At 40.2% G+C, this 13,165-nt stretch overlaps 1 protein-coding gene across 5 annotated transcripts in view; it reads left to right on the forward strand.

Moving 5' to 3' along the window:
- The window catches only part of tncb (tenascin Cb), a 41,100-nt gene that overhangs the window by 15,714 nt on the left and 12,221 nt on the right, over window positions 1–13,165 (forward strand). For 4 of the 5 annotated variants that reach the window (XM_047818678.1, XM_047818680.1, XM_047818677.1 and 1 more), the window contains exons 7-13: window positions 1,419–1,688; window positions 1,845–2,030; window positions 2,958–3,047; window positions 4,013–4,276; window positions 8,793–9,068; window positions 11,608–11,874; window positions 12,673–12,795. In XM_047818678.1, the coding sequence (XP_047674634.1) occupies window positions 1,419–1,688; window positions 1,845–2,030; window positions 2,958–3,047; window positions 4,013–4,276; window positions 8,793–9,068; window positions 11,608–11,874; window positions 12,673–12,795 (1,476 nt within the window). The remainder of the gene's footprint in view (window positions 1–1,418; window positions 1,689–1,844; window positions 2,031–2,957; window positions 3,048–4,012; window positions 4,277–8,792; window positions 9,069–11,607; window positions 11,875–12,672; window positions 12,796–13,165) is intronic. The other variant, XM_047818681.1, reaches the window with a different exon arrangement.

Below are 13,165 nucleotides of genomic sequence, written 5' to 3' on the forward strand. Positions count from 1 at the left end.
TTTCTTTTTGATTTGGTTTCCAAATGTTTTCTTTCAGAATTTTTAATTCAGTAACCAGTTGGGAGGCACGGTGGCTTAGTGGTTAGCACGTTCGCCTCACACCTCCAGGGTTGGGGGTTTGATTCCTGTCTCCGCCTTGTGTGTGTGTGGAGTTTGCATGTTCTCCCCGTGCCTCGGGGGTTTCCTCCAGGTACTCCGGTTTCCTCCCCTGGTCCAAAGACATGCATGGTAGGTTGATTGGCGTCTCTGGAAAATTGTCCGTAGTGTGTGAGTGTGTGAGTGAATGAGAGTGTGTGTGCCCTGCGATGGGTTGGCACTCTGTCCAGGGTGTATCCTGCCTTGATGCCCGATGACACCTGAGATAGGCACAGGCTCCCCGTGACCCGAGGTAGTTTGGATAAGCGGCAGAAAATGAATGAATTGAATGAATGAACCAGTTGGTGCAGGTAACAATGCCTTGGCTTCTGGTTTCCTACTACATCCCAAAAACTTGCATTGTAATTAAATTGGCTATGGTAAGATGTGTGAATACATGTAAATAAGGACGGGTCTATGCTGACCTGAGACAGACTAGCAACACAGCCAGTGTGTATTCCTGCTTCAAGCTCAGTGTCCCAGGGATAGTCTATTCTTAGTATTTATGCCATCATATAAATTTCCCGTAAATCCAAACTGTTGTCTGGCACAAAATCTGCCCTAAATCTTTATGGAAAAGCTTTAGCTTTTGTGATATTTTAAAATACCATCCATTTGCTTCTCGTGTTTTGTGCTGAGCCTGTAAAATGTTATGCTTCTCCTGAGGTGATCCCTTTTAATGTCACTGCGACCAAACAGTAAATCATTCATAGCTTATTATTACAGGATACGATTTCAGGAAAATGCCTCAAAGACCTAAAAAAAAAACCAAGTAAAGAGCTTGCAGGAACACAATTAATTAAATTATAACAGTAGGCTCTATTCATAGGCTATAATAATGAAGGCTACTGTGTGCTCATATGATACCAGCTGAACAAATCTCCCAGTGTGCCTCTCACTCGATTTCAGAGATATGTGCCAATAAGGAACTTCCCAGAGAGGAAGCGCTGATTTCTGAAAGAAAGGTTCTACATCCTTCTATTCAAACTGCTTGAGAAGTGTTACTCCCTCAAGAGGATGAGAGTTTTGCTTAAAGTGCCAAGCTGATAAACTAAATTTCTGTTTTATCTATTTTTTATGAGAAAAAAAGTGATATTTTGATAGTTCCTCATGTGACAAGCACTCCCAGAAGTCTCACTTCGTTTTATAGGAATACATTCTACTGTTTAAAAATAACATATATTAAATTCGATTATGTCATATGACATTCTCAATGCATACAATGGCAAAGTAGAAGATTGTAGTAGTAGATGTAGCAAATTCTTGCTTCTGTTCTGTCTCAGAGATCGACGCTCCTAGCCAGGTGGATGTCCGGGATGTAACAGACACTACTGCTCTGATCACCTGGTTCCAGCCCATAGCTCAGGTGGATGGCATCTCTGTGTCCTATGGCCCTATCACTGGCTCCTCAGACAGCCACTCACTGGAACTGTCATCAGTCGACACCCAGTACCACCTGTCTGAACTCTACCCAGACACAGAGTACAGTGTGTCTCTCATGGCACGCCGAGGCGAAATGACCAGCGTGCCTGTCTATGAGACCTTCACCACAGGTAAGAACGTCCTTTTATTTCCCATATGAGCTAATTTATATAAAAAATGACGATGCTAATGACTAAATACTAATAAAGGCAAACGAACCTTGACTTTGGAGCCGCAACACCCATAGGTAGTTGCTGGAGAAATAATATGTAACATGATGTAAATAGATCTAGATGCACCTACGGACCTGAAGGCCATAGATCAGACAGACGAGAGCATCACGTTGGAGTGGAAAAACAGCCAGGCCAATGTTCCCAGCTACCGCATCAAATACGGACCACTGTCAGGAGGGGAACACGGAGAGCTGACCTTTCCTACAGGCAGACAGGATACCACTCAAGCCAAGATTTCAGGTAACGGTTAGAGCAGATCGGATTATTTGTGTAGTGTAAAAAAAAATCAAACGCTTCGATGAATTTCTGTAAATTAATATAAATAACTTATTTGTTTTCTAAAACAATTCTAGTTTTCTAGTTTCCAAATGTACATACAGTCGTATTAAAATGTGCAAAAAATAAACAGTAATAGGATGTGTTTGGGTTAGAAAATTATACATGGGAAATGTTTTCCATGTCATTACTTTAGTTACTCGTTACACACACTACTTTGAGGCAGTGTCATTCTGTAAGGCCATGTGTTACCGCGCACAGGGATTAGTCGGGATGAGGAGAATGTGTAGAAATTCAAAATGTGTAATAGATTCTTTGTCTGGTCGGCTCTATTGTCCTTGGGTGGTCTGTGTCCTACATAAAGCAGTGAGTCTATTTTAAAAACTGAGCATGCTCTACACACACACACACACACACACACACACACACTTCACTAGCAACTCATCTCTTTTACACGGTTATTATCTGTAATTGCCGTCACGCTTGCGATTTTTATTGGTAATAAGTGATTCCTCTGTTTTAGGTGTAATTTCATGCTGAAAGCCTCTTGAGTATTGACCTTTATACGGGCCAATGGAATCAATGAGAAGGAAAAATACAGAAATTTGGGCCGGGGCCTTTTATCATTTTCAAGTGGCTCTTGGAAGACGTAAATTCTGCTTTTAGACCAAAGTGAGAGCCTTTTCAATGTGGCTGCTGGAAAGAGTGAAATTGCAAATGACCAAATGCAATTATTTAGAAAATAGACTATTGAAGAGTAATGGACAAGATGGGTAGTGAAAATCGAGAAACTTTGGATTAGTGTTTTTTGACCCTCAGAGGTTTTCCTGTTCGCTCTGAAGAAATAGTTTTTAGTGACTGTATTTAATTATCAGTTCTGCATTTTTTTAGGTCTCAGGCCTGGGACTGAGTACGGAATGGGAGTGACCGCGATCAAAGATGAGAAGGAAAGTGCTCCTAGCACCACTAATGCTGTGACTGGTGAGATGTTCCTGTACTATATCAGAAATATAGAATAAAGAAAGAGAATATGTTAATATTTTTCTTACAAGTAAGATGACTTGGCATTCCCTCCATTAATAAAGGATTAAGTAAAAGCAAGCTGTGAAACTGATAAAATAAAATAGAAATAAAATAAAGACGGAGGGCACGGTGGCTTAGTGGTTAGCACGCTCGCCTCACACCTCCAGGGTTGGGGGTTCTATTCCCGCCTCCGCCTTGTGTGTGTGGAGTTTGCATGTTCTCCCCGTGCCTCGGGGTTTCCTCCGGGTACTCCGGTTTCCTCCCCCGGTCCAAAGACATGCATGGTAGGTTGATTGGCATCTCTGGAAAATTGTCTGTAGAGTGTGAGTGAATGAGAGTGTGTGTTTGTGTGCCCTGCGATGAGTTAACACTCCGTCCAGGGTGTATCTTGCCTTGATGCCCGATGACGCCTGAGATGAAAGTAAGTTTACGCCTGGCACAGGCTCCCCGTTACCGGAGAAGTTTGGATCAGCAGTAGAAAATGAATGAATGAATGAATGAATGAATAAAATATACTATCTATATGTTGTATAGTGTTCCAAATATTCCCATCTCTACCTATAACTGTCAGCTGATAAGGATAAATGAATATACTTGACTGTATTTGTTCAAGTTATTAGTTTAATCGATGGAGGGATAAGCACATATCTGTTTTAGAAGGTAAATGATACTATATACATAACTTCACTATGTGGAAAGATAAACAGTACAGTATTTACAGAAGGAACAAGTGCAATTGTGAACTACAGTACATATGGAACACAATGACTATTGCATCATCTAATCTGACACCAGCTGTGAGGATTCACTGCAGCTTTCTGACATTCTTCATATCACACCTCGTCCCACATGACCGTGATGCTCCAGTGCCAAACCTGTCTTTACTGTATACGTTAATTAAATGAAACTCATCCTCTTGTCAGACCTCGATGCTCCTAAAGATCTGGAGGTGAGCGAGGCCACAGAAAACACAATGATGCTGATATGGAGGAGACCTGTAGCTAAGATTGATGTCTACAAGCTGGTGCTCGTGGCTGCTGATGGCCACAGGGCTGAGTTTGAAGTTCCAGACAGTGTCAGCACCTACATACTAAAGAACCTGAACCCTGGCATGCTGTACACCGTCACCCTGACTGCTGAACGAGGGAGGAAGAAGAGCGCTCCAGCCAGCATTCAGGCATCTACAGGTCAGTCCTATAACACTATCGCTGCTTAACAAGGGCATTGTGTTCAGCATTGCCTGACGTTTATTTAAAACTTGCTGACATTTAAAAGAATATTTAAATAATTTGAATAAATGAATAATAGTTCTGCATGAATCTCAGAGTTATTTTCTACAGAAGGGGAAACTTGTGGGTTTTGTAACTTTATCATCATGCAAAACAAAAAAAAAAAAAAACAAGAAGAAGAAGGACTGAATTATCCTGACTTTTTCTACAAAAAAGTATCAATATTTCTTTTGGAGGATGAAGGTTTAGATTTAGCACTCTGTGTAAAATTTAATTTGAGGTTCACTCTGTTTCCTTGCCTCTTGGCCAGGGAGATCGTTTCCCTTCTATACAATGTGCCTCCAGGCGTCTGAGCCAAGCTCAGGAATGAATTGAATTCATTGTACGTTCCAGCTTTACATCCTGTGTGAGTCCCATTTCAGCAATAACATGTGGATTTATTTGACTTCTTAAAGCAACAAGAGGAAGACAAATTCAGATACTTATGGCTTTTGTTTAAAGTTCTGCGGTCGGAGTGGTGTTTAAACGTCCAAACCAAATATTTCTTTGCATTAAATGCCTTTTGTTGTGTAACAAGATCGTTTTAAAGGGGGTGAAATTTGCACAGAGAGAGAGAGAGAGAGAGAGAGAGAGAGAGAGAGAGAGAGAGAGAGAGAGAGAGAGAGAGAGAGAGAGAGAGCGAGAGCAGGCATGGAAGAAAATAAAGAGGAAAACAAAAATAGAAAAACGCATATAAATATTGTTTTGGCTTTAAATGGTCTGCAAGTGATAGATAGTTTTTTTAAATTTTGGACCTCGAGAAGAAATTAGGCTAAAATCAGGTGTATGAATATGGAACACACACACACACAAACAAACACACACACACACACACACACACACACACACACACACACACACACACACACACACACACACACACACACACACACAGCTCATTCATGTGATAATTGTCAAAATGAGGCCACTCCCCTCTGGTTTTGTGTGATTTGACCAGGATAAAATGAGGGGTGGGATAATAAATAGCCCCCCTGCCGGGGCAACTGTTAAAACATTGTCTCCGAAATCAGCAGTGCTATAATCCCACAGATTCATTTCTGCTGCCATTATCAGCCTCAGACATGAAGTACAAACATGAAGCATAACACTCACCACATGCCCATTATAGGATGAGAGAAGGCGGGGTGTGCTGAATGGAATCCTCTCGGTTTAGGCTTTTTTTTCTTTCTGAAAGACACACATCCAGAACACTGAAAGGATTACAAGAATCACTTGGGACCGATAAAGTGCTATCAATATGGAGCAGTACACCCTGAGCAAGCATCCCAAGGCAGTTTAATAGAATCTCATTAACAGAATAATGTCATTCAGGTGGGAAAATGAACAGTGATCTTTTACAAGGGATTTGTGAGGCCTGTGTCGCAAAGGTCCTTATATCGACTGTGATGCGAAAATCGTAAAAACCTCTTTGCTCCATCTGCATGAAGGCCGTATTAAAGCTCGGCATACACTACATGACCTTTAAAACTGCAACAGAAAAGTTAAAAAAACAGAAAATCACTTTCCTTGATATATTATTTTTGACATAATATCATGCATACTAAAAGATTCAATCAAGGATGAAATTTTATATACGTTTAATGTCAAATGTGATCCATTTCAACATTTCAGGCTTGGCACTTATCTACCTCCTCATTCCACCGGAGGATCTAACTGAGAATCTGATTCAGCTTCAGATATAGAAAGCCACTTTTAATGTTCAGGAAAAAAAACAAGTCATTTGATTGAATATACCGTATACAGAATAAAACACTTCAGAGCATGTTGTTACAGGAAAATAACCAACAACAGGGTGCTAACGTGTCCTGATGCGAGGCAGAGTCACTGCTACAATCCCAAAGTGTTTTATTCTTCTTATTCAAATTATAGCATTCAAGAGATCTACATCTTCCTCATTTTACATTTACAGCATTTAGCAGACGCTCTTATCCAGAGCGACTTACTTTTTTTGATACAACTGAGCAGTTGAGGGTTAAGGGCCTTGCTCAGGGGCAAGGAATCGAACTCACAACCTTCCGATTGGTAGCCCAACACCTTAACCACTAGGCTACTACATCCCATTTTAATGTTTTGGGACAGGTTAGTTTCTGTTATCACTTATATCACAGCAGCTATAAACAGTCACTTCCTCACCAGCTCTCCCCCTATTTTTTTTCCTCTCTTGAAGAGAGAAGCCAAGACACTAAAAAGAACAAAGGTGTGTCCCAAATCGCATACTTCTCCACGATTCATCATTGTGTCGTATAAATAGTGTGAGTAGCATGTTGAAACTGATAAACAAACAGAAGTGCACTTTACATACTGTGATGATGCACTTATTCATCTCATTTAAAAAACAAAAAAACAAAGAGTGGATCGTTGGATACTTAATGCACTTGATGCTCACAGCTTAGCTTAAGTAGCGGAAGAGGGGCGGCGCTACCAGGCGCTGACGTTGGATGAGAAAAGTGTTAAAAATGGCAGATACACTTTGCTACACTTTACAGTAAAGTACATATTGCAGAGTGTAAGTTCATAGTATGTAGTATGTCATTTGGGACATAGCTAAATTCCTCAGACTTTCCCATGGCAGGAAACTTTCTGTCATACAGAAAGCATCACTTTTAAAAAAAAAAACATCAGCAGTGGATTTGTGTATCATCTGTTATACGGAGTCAAAGTCCCAGTGAAGGAGTCGGTGTCCGGATCACAGCCGGAGCTACTGTCAGAACTGCTGTAATAGAAAATTTATCAACACCTTCAGTTAGAATAAACTAAATTAGGCTTTGCTATGAATTCTTTCTAGGAAGGGCAAATTCGTGAAAGAATTTGTCAGACCTCGCGGTAGTGTATGCTTTGAGTTACCGTTGAATGATTTCATCAATCATCATGGCCAAGCATGGGAATGATTAATCGTTCTGATCTTCTAGAGCCTCTAATTGACAGTGTTAAATTTTCCCAGCAATGTTAGTTTAAAATTCTCATGCCTGGGAACTGGGAAAGTCTTTCACTTCACCCTCTTTGTCTTTCACTCAATTCACCAGTACGCTTGTGTCCACTTGATTGTGCATTAAGAGGATAATGGCAGCCTATGGTGCATCTCCAAGCTCTTTGCTCCCATCTCTTTATGAATGCTGATGGGGCGAAAGGATATTCAATTACGGGTTTGCGCTTCCCTGCATGGCTTCCTGCTTTATTTGAAGCAATCGGCGTACTTCTGCTCAAGCGGACTACGCAGAACCTTCAAAAAATTAATGGCTTCGTTCTGAGCCATTAATACCAGAGCAAGCTGCAGTCACGTGCATGTTTTTGAATTTATTATGAATGAGGTTCGATCAAATGGAGGCTTGTGCAAACGAGACTGTTTATTATTGCACTGACTTCACATGCCAGTTTTTTGATTGCATGGACAGATGTTTGTTTTGCATGCAACAGATGGACGTAAACCTGAATTTTAACAGAGACAGATGTCTGTTACAGTACATGTTATTTACAGAAGAGATGGTCTTTTTCCATCCAAAATTTGACATAGTTGGATTTTGTTGATGTTTTTAAAAAAAAAAATCTTGGAAATTTCTTGGAAATTTCCTAACACATCATTTGTTTTGAGACGTTTTTTTTTTTTTTACTGTTAATTGATATGATGTTAGGAGAAGATCTCGTAGAGCCCTGCTTCCCAATCCTTGACCTGGAGAACAATTATATATAGCATATATACCTTTATATCCCATTATACATGTCAATCTTTAAGCGTTTGGAACCGTTAACCTAGAGAGCATAGTATAATATCCTAAAGTGAAAATAATCAAGAAAACGAATGATTTTATGATTAATGATTAATATTTAATGTTGGGGGAAATTAAGTTTCTGGTATCATGTATTTTCCATCAGCTTCCAAACAGTCATCTCCTCAACAGCCCTCCTTTTTATTAACTCTCTTGAAAAGGAAAGGCAAAAAACTAAACCAAAAACAAAGGTGCAAAAACAAAGGTGCATCCCAAATCTACTATTCTATAGATTTGTGTAGAATAAATAGTGTGAATAGGGTGTTTGACCACGATAATGCACTTATTCGACCGAAGAAACGAAGTGTGGAATTGTTGTACACTTCATGTACTCGATTCTCACAGCTTTGCTACAGTGATGGAAAGTGGGCGGGGCTACCGATCGCTGGATGAACGAACAAATTTAAGGCACATCATAAAATGAAAATAAACAAGAAAACAATTTTACACAGCATTGTGGTAAGTGTTTCAGTTCTTCTAAATGTGTATTGTTCTTGAATGTACGTACTGACTGCTTTATGGACATGCGAACCAACATTTCTTTGGTCATCCTCTTGCTGGTCTTCATCTGATACTTCGAGTTAAACACACCAAGATATCAAACTCATGCTCCACTGCCTGTCGCTTAATCTCTTCTGTTTATCATCCAGACAAAGAAAAGCCCCTGGTGGGCAACATCACCATCTCAGCGCTCTCCTGGGACGGCTTTAATATATCCTGGGAGCTGAAGAGAGGCCAGTTTGATGGCTTTCTGATCGAGGTGGCTGACCCAGATGGTCTCTCCCAGGCCCAGAACCACACTGTATCAGGACAGGAGTACAGTTTGACTATCACTGATCTCTCGCCTAGCACTTTCTACAGAGTCGCTCTATATGGCCTGTACATGGGAGATCTCTTAGAGCCAGTGTTTGGGGAGGCTTTCACAGGTACCACCGTTCGACGCGTCCCGATGCTTCGTTTCAGTTTGGAATGAATACTAAAGTGTTTATAACACAGCTGATATGTCAAATGAAGACTAACAACTAACATTTTCCTTCAAATAACAATAAGCTTACTAATTATATCATTTTAACGTCTATATTCTCTCTCCTGTAAAACCGGGTGTAAAACTACGTATTTAAACAGGTTTTTTTTTTATCTTGTCACCCAAACATGCTATTACACCTCTCTTTGATGTGTACATTACCCCTGTAAAGTACCAGCAGTCTTTTTATGTCAGCGCGGCTTTTTGTAGATCCGGTCCTGATATTTTAAAGCTTCAGCTCCGACTTTCTTCCCAATTACGTGTTGGAGCATACTGATATTCAGAGCACACCTGCACTAGCGTAAAATAGAGCCCTTCATGTTGTGCTTTGCCTAATCACAGACAAAGCCTGCAGGTGCACACACTGACCTCCCTCTATGATCACAGACTTATTTATGCTTTGCAGCCAAAGAAAAGTCAAGTGAATAATACCCTTTTATTTTTAACCACCCATAATATACAATGCATATGCTAAGCATGCCTGTGAAGTGGCGTTTAAGGTTGGAAAAAAAAACCTTCCAAATACGGGAGATTAAAATATTCTCAGTCACCGAGCTGTAATACCTCTGCTGCCCACAATAATACAGCGGCTGGTTATTAGCTCCAAGTCATAGTTTGGCCTTTGCTTGATTCCTCGTCAAATAAAGATGCCGACTGGGCAGAAGCGGTTTGCCATGGAAGTGAGCCTAAGGAGTTTTTGTCACTTCTTGTGAAAGATCTCGTCAGTATGCAGACCCGGTTTTCGAACTCTGCAGCGGCCTAAACTCTGAAGCGCCGCTTTCACACATTTTCTTGGCATTTATCAAGCCGTGGCTGTAACTGCTCTAGTCGTAGTGCATACTCAAGCATGCTGGCTAATCAGTAACTTTTTTAAACAGCAGACTGCAATCAGAGTATTCTTAAAAAAAAAAAAAAACATTCTGTAATTCATATTTCTACTTTATAAGAATTTTCAAAAATGGATTCAAAGGCTAAAACAGTGAAAAAGTTGAAAGTGAAAATATGTGAGCTCTTGGTACTGAAGCTGACTAAAACATATCTGTACATATCCTCCTATTAACTTAAGAGCATCAACTCTATCCGAATGCCAAAGCCTGTCAGGTTACCGAGCTGAGCGTTCCTTTTAGTAGCATGACCTCGTCTTTTCTGCAGGTTAGCTGGCGCCTTGTTCCTCCTTCACGAACAGATGGCTCTTTGTCCTGGCCGAAAGACTAAGAGAGACCAGTTTGATGAAAGTGATCTGCAGTTACCACTTTAGCACTCACGCAACGCCCACAAACAGACCCCCCCAATACTCCTTCTGACAAACCCTCCAGCTAGCACTATGCTAATGAAGAGTGACGGCTCCACAGGATTTTTCCCCGCTCCGGTTCATTTCCAACCACTTCTCCTTCATGGAACAAAACAACTAGCGAACCTCATGTCAGCCTGAGCTTGAGGGAGAGAGAGGAGGTTTAGAATGGTCAAGAGTTTCTGAGGCTCTCCTTTTGATTTACTAAATAAAGGAGTCACATTGGTGTATGCTAGGTTTCACGTTTTCTTACATCACCTTCTGAAGCTGATCTTCTCACTATACTTCCATCATGTAGAAGAATCTTTTTTGCATTTAATATGATGCATAATGCATCAGAAATACATCCATGTATAGAAACTGGTTGTTGTGTCATTTTTCCTGTGGTAAAGAGTGTTAGTGACTCTGGCCAAGCTTAGTGGTAGGAATTGTGTGACATGATGGAGCCCAAGTGAGTTACACAACCAACCAGAGATTATTAATACTTTACTCACCAAATTCTACTGGCAACAACTAAATCCTTTATTAAACACATGGTTGTTTATTTGGTTGTCAGCCACAATGTTCTAAAATGATTTCAGTGTACCACATACCACAATCCCCCAGAATAAAAGCTGGGTACAATTTCATTAATGATATTGTTCATAAAATATCGAGTACTATTACACTCTTACATACTATAAAACTATTGCACAATGTCTTGCATAAAAATAGAAAATGTTTCACATGACAAGAGATTTGTTTTTAATCTAAGAAAAAAATACAAATGAAAAGTTGTTATTTCATTTAGGGACCAAATATTACTTTATGCTTCAGATCTACTGCTATGGTCTATCTAATCACAGATACTAATGTGAGACTACTGTACACATTCCTGTGTTATTAATCCTGTATGGTTTGTGCATGTGTTTATTAGTTTCAACCTTTTCTCTTTGCATGTTCTTCTAACTGGATGGCGTTTATTGGCATAACATATAGACATATAGCTATACATCTCAACATAACAAACATAACATATTTATAACCAATTGATGGTTAACCCTGAAAAGCATGCATAGTAACAATGTGGCTTTGGGGCTTAAAAAGACCTGAACATGTCTGAAGAGCATAGACAGAAGAAAAGAATTTGTGTATTTCTTTGTCCACCTAGAGGCAGAACCTGAGGTGGAGCATCTTTTCACCTCCAACAACAAGCCAGACGGTTTTATGCTGCAGTGGACGGCTCCTGAAGGAATCTTTGAAATGTTTGTTATCAAAATCTCTGACAGAACGGGCAAGCAAAGGCAGATGAGTGTATCAGGAGAGAAAAGAACAGAAGTGATCTCTGGCCTCGATGAGGCTACAGAGTATGAAATTGAGCTCTATGGGACAATTGCAGGACGGAACTTCAAGCCTATTTCTGGGAAAGCTCTAACAGGTATTTGGATACATCTTGGCCAAGCAAGCCGGTGAAGTCAGTCTTTCGTCGCCATCTTTTCACAATGTCTAGAAATGTTAGTGAATACTAATCTGACCTGAGTCTCCCGTTCACACTTATGACAATGCTTTAGGGAAGTTGTGGTCTGTTTATTTGAGTAATGATGAAATAATTTTCATACAGACAATCAATGTTTCCACTTTTACAATCTTTTTTGTCTGTCTTCTTTGTTGTATGTCCTGAGTTACTAAATTACCGAATCCTAACCTCTTAGATTTGCAGAGGAAATGTAAATATACTAAAACCTTCTTCTTCTTTTGTATCCGACATCTTTCACCAACTGTCCAGTCACGGGGTTTACCCATTGGACAGAGCAATCGGGTCTGTGTTTTTACTGAATATGTGTCTGTCTTTGGTTGTCTGGCTCTGTCCCAAGGGGCCTCTCTTCCCTCTTGAGTCTGACGTTGGCATGTTGCACCATTGTACTCACGTAATGGGGGCAAGTTAATCTCCCCATGTCTGTCACGCAGGATTCTGCAGCCCAACGTTGAGAAATGGCCGAAAGGCTTGAGCTCTTTTTATCCATTTGTCTTGACTATACTCTATCCTTTCTCCATGATATACTAACTTTTAGTATTTTACATGCCTCATATTTCTGTCTTTCTGAAGCCGTACTGTACTTGACAGGGTTCATCTTGGACTGGCATCAATAACGCTTGTCTAATTTGTGTTTAAACAGCCTCTGACACTTGTCTGTTTGGTTTGCATGTTGTCTTGTTACGTGTTGTCTCCTACAAGGTCTGGGCAAACCAAAGGGTATTCGCTTCTCTGATGTCACCGATACCTCCGCCACCGTTCACTGGACTGTCCCCAATTACAGTGTTGACAACTACCAAGTCACCTACGTGCCCATTCATGGAGGTAAGTGTTCCCTCGGTCATAGACATGTTCTGGCTTTCTTCCTATTGCTACTTGGCCTTCTGTGGAGAATCATATCTTAGTATGTGTTAAGTACTTTTCCATCTGAAGGTCAGTGTAGTTTGGGCATCGTAAATGCTACTATAATCTTAGACCTCACAAATCATCCATCATCTGTGCTGTTATACCCATTAAAAACTTAATATCCACAATTCTTCACATTTATATCTCTAACAAATTGTTGTTGGAAGTTCCCTACTTCTAAGTTTTCCCAAGTGTTCCCTAAGTCTTAAGTCCTTAGAGTTCTTCGTTCATTGTTCTTGTGTGATGTATGATTTATAAAGTAACTCATATATAAGAAAATTATTGTCTT

The sequence above is a fragment of the Tachysurus fulvidraco genome, chromosome 9, assembly GCF_022655615.1.
Source record: "Tachysurus fulvidraco isolate hzauxx_2018 chromosome 9, HZAU_PFXX_2.0, whole genome shotgun sequence".
In the NCBI taxonomy this organism is placed as follows: Eukaryota; Metazoa; Chordata; class Actinopteri; order Siluriformes; family Bagridae; genus Tachysurus; species Tachysurus fulvidraco.